The sequence below is a fragment of the Zingiber officinale genome, chromosome 2B (assembly GCF_018446385.1).
Source record: "Zingiber officinale cultivar Zhangliang chromosome 2B, Zo_v1.1, whole genome shotgun sequence".
NCBI lineage: Eukaryota > Viridiplantae > Streptophyta > Magnoliopsida > Zingiberales > Zingiberaceae > Zingiber > Zingiber officinale.
The window spans coordinates 154,041,416-154,044,879 of NC_055989.1; the positions used below are offsets into that span (position 1 = coordinate 154,041,416).

The 3,464-nt window shown below is 35.9% G+C and overlaps 1 protein-coding gene across 1 annotated transcript; it reads right to left on the reverse strand.

The window, feature by feature from the left end:
• Window positions 1–861: 861 nt before the first annotated feature.
• On the reverse strand, window positions 862–1,985 carry LOC122049696 (protein GOS9-like). The gene is made up of 3 exons (XM_042611054.1): window positions 1,543–1,985; window positions 1,238–1,440; window positions 862–1,158 (listed from the first exon to the last, which is right to left on the reverse strand). The coding sequence occupies exons 1-3, from the start codon at window positions 1,805–1,807 to the stop codon at window positions 919–921; spliced, it is 708 nt and encodes a 235-aa protein (XP_042466988.1). The 5' UTR covers window positions 1,808–1,985; the 3' UTR covers window positions 862–918.
• Window positions 1,986–3,464: the final 1,479 nt, after the last annotated feature.

Here is a 3,464-nt window from a genome sequence, read left to right on the forward strand (position 1 = left end):
AATCCACTTGAACTTTCCTTCACATTTCAAGTGTTTGATCTATCGTAACTTACTTGGACATTTCTTTTCATGTCAACTCCCTGTTAAACTTTTAATCACAAGTGTTCGGTCAACCATGATCCACTTTATACTTTTTCTTTTGCAAACTCTTATTTGGACTTTCCCATCGTTAAGTATCTAATCAACCCTGACTTATTTGACATTTCACTCAACCAACTATCATATTGCTCACACATACTCACCAAATTGCACAAACATGTGTTAGTGCATGAAGTACTAGATAATGTTCCCTTGGGGCCGTGCGGTGGTTAAGACATGGGGTATTGCCACATGATGTTCTAATTATAATTTTACATAGTAAAAGGTGATAATATTCATTCCCATTAGATACAAATAGATAAATTACGAGATATTTTGTCTAGCAATAGTAGCACATGCAAAGGGTAAGATAATCTACTGAAAATCAACCAAAAATGGAAGGTTTATTTTGCTCTCATTTAATATCACCTTTTTAAAAAATCTAATATTTTTAAATTTTATAATTGATATAATATATTTGATTAAAAAAAATCAATCAAAATTGTTGCATAAGTTTCCTTAGAGGTTGGATATAAGAACCAACAACTACACTTGCAATTTATGATAAATGAAGGGGGGAAAAGTGACAAGGCACTCTATTTGATGGATCTAGTGGTGAATTCCATAGAGGGTACATGAAAATTTGGTACATTATAGCTAATCAAACTTTACAAATGTCTTAACCATCGCACCCCCGAGGAGACCACAATTTACATTCAAAGCACTATACATGAAACTCTCAAAAAAATTTTAAATATTCAATCCCACGCTGCAACAAATTAATTGAAGAAGAGAGAAGAGATGATGAGATCCTGAAATCTTATATAGATGGCCAATTAATTAATTAAGAGCCACATAGACTCCGATCGCCTTTAGATACTTGTCGTACTGGCCAAAGAATCCAACAATTCGACCATGCATGATCGGAACAGTGAACTCGTCGCCGCCTCCTCCCCCAAAAGCCCCATGCGCATTTCCTAAGTTGGTCTTAAATTTGAGCTGAGAGATACAACGTTCGCTTTCATAAGCACCGACGAACCCAGCCATCGAGTTGATATATTCGCCAGGAACGAGTGTGAACTGCAAGAACGATCGATCGATCGATATAACGATGTTTACTATCTATCCATGTAGAGTACGTGTTGGCGACTTCACGTACCGTGTGATGGGCGCCGCCACCGCTGCCGCCTAGTCGACGTGTTTCAAAATGTTTCCCGTCGACAACATAGGAGATCCCCAAATTATCGACGATGTATCCTGTGTGGAGTCTGACCTTTGTAATTTGGGACGCAGATCGACCAATGTCAAAGTGACAGTCTCCGACGACTCCCCATGGCCCAAGCTTGATGATATTTGGAAACCCTAAAACATATAGATATCAGAATTTAACAACTTGTCATTAATTACTGTAAAAACAAGTTAATTAAGATATATAGGAGAATTAATTAATTAATTAAAGCTCACTGATGCGTGTGAAATCCTCCAAGATAGCAGCCACTTGGCCTTCCAATGACTCCAGGTCACGCTTCCGCTGCTTGGCTTCCTCACTTGTAAGTCCTTCGCGATTGTCTTCTTCGATCTTACTTTTGATATCGTTCCGTTCAGCTTTAAGCTCTTTCATTGCTATCTTCAACTTGTTGATATCAGTTTTGGGCTGCCCACCGGATTTCCATAACCCGCCGAACCAATTGTTGCAGGTTACGGTGAGGTTAAAAGGGACAAAAACCATGGCTGGCTAGCTAGCAGCAGGCCGATCGAGGCTTTGGTAGCGATGGAGGATTGACAAGGCTAGAGGAGAGACATCTTTTTTACAGACTCAAGAGACAGAGAGACAAATGCTCCCACGGCCTGATGTGCAGTTGGGTATAGATCTATCTATCAATAGATAGATCTATACCCAACTTGCATATTTTATAGAAATATATATATATATATATATATTATAGATTCAAGAGCGGTGAGACACAGACCAAACTAAGAGAAAGTAGAAGAGGTCTATCATTAATTACCATCGTGGGCTGAATCAGTCAAAGTCTTTTTAAAATCGGATAGTTCAATTAGATAAACAAAGGCAATACAGTCCAAATAGAACACTTTAATCAAGTTTTTCTCTTATTATGATTTTTTTTTGTAAATATCTCCTCTCTTTCTAGTATTTTTAATATTCTCAAGCGCATGAATCTCTGGCAACCAAATAATATATTGTTTCCTTCTCTTCGATTTTTCTTTAATTTCTATTTCTGTTTTTCGTTCCTCCCCTTTCTCTTTCGTTTTTATTTCTTATATACCTGGATCAACTGATATGATTCACTGGGATCACTAAAACTTCCAACTAATTCTAAAAATATTATTTAGTTTGATTCAATTGCTATTAGTTTCCTTTTCTCTCACGGTGATTCAAGTTCCTATTCAATACTGCTGTAACATTATCTTTTATTTTTCTTGTTCTTTCTCTCTCTTTCTCTTTCTCTTTCTCTTTCTTGCTATAATGTTTTCAAATGAACACCTAAATAAATATTAATAAAAAGATACCAAGCCGAGTATTAAGGAAATGATAGCTGAAGATTTAGGGGGTGTTTGGTTGATAGGTTTGAGAATGAGGGAATGGAATGATAGTAAAAGATAGTGTTTGGATTGTGGGTTTGGGAATGAGATTTTGGGAATGATTACTAGATTTATGAGAATCTACCAAACCCATATAATTTGATGGGTTTCATTTCCATTCCTATTCTCATTCCATCCTACTATCAAACTCATACCCATAGTCATTCCCATCATTTAACCAAACGCCCCCTTAATTTGATGTCAAGAGAAAGAGAAAATGTCCTCTCTTTTTTTTTTTCTAATAAATGAAGTCAATTATGTGCGCAAATATGAAAGACACCTCTCAACTGATTCTTCGAAAATGCCCATTATGTTAGGTTGGCAGCAATAGGTTGGTTGACTGAAACAATAACGTGCATGTTTGCGTAAAATCTTTAACCCTCCTCTATCTATGGTACATTTGTATATTTAATATAAGGTGAAAATCGTCATCCCAACCATTTCACAGAGTCAATTCCACAACCCTCCTTTATCTATGCCCACAAATTTGAGTTAATTAGTACGAGATAGAGTTACTATTATAAGACAAGGGTTTGAATCTCGATAAAATTAAGAAGTTACTACTATAAGACAAGGGTTCGAATCTCGATAAAATTGAGAAAAAAATCCTCTCCACGCTAACTAACTACAATTTTCCGATTTATCTTTTCACATATAGTTGTAGAGTCGACTGTGTTAAAACTAGCATTGTGCTGATAAATTCTATCTTTTGTTACCATTTGTATATTTATCCCCACGTTTAATTATTTGTTTGTTAAAAATAATATATTGTGGAAAATCTT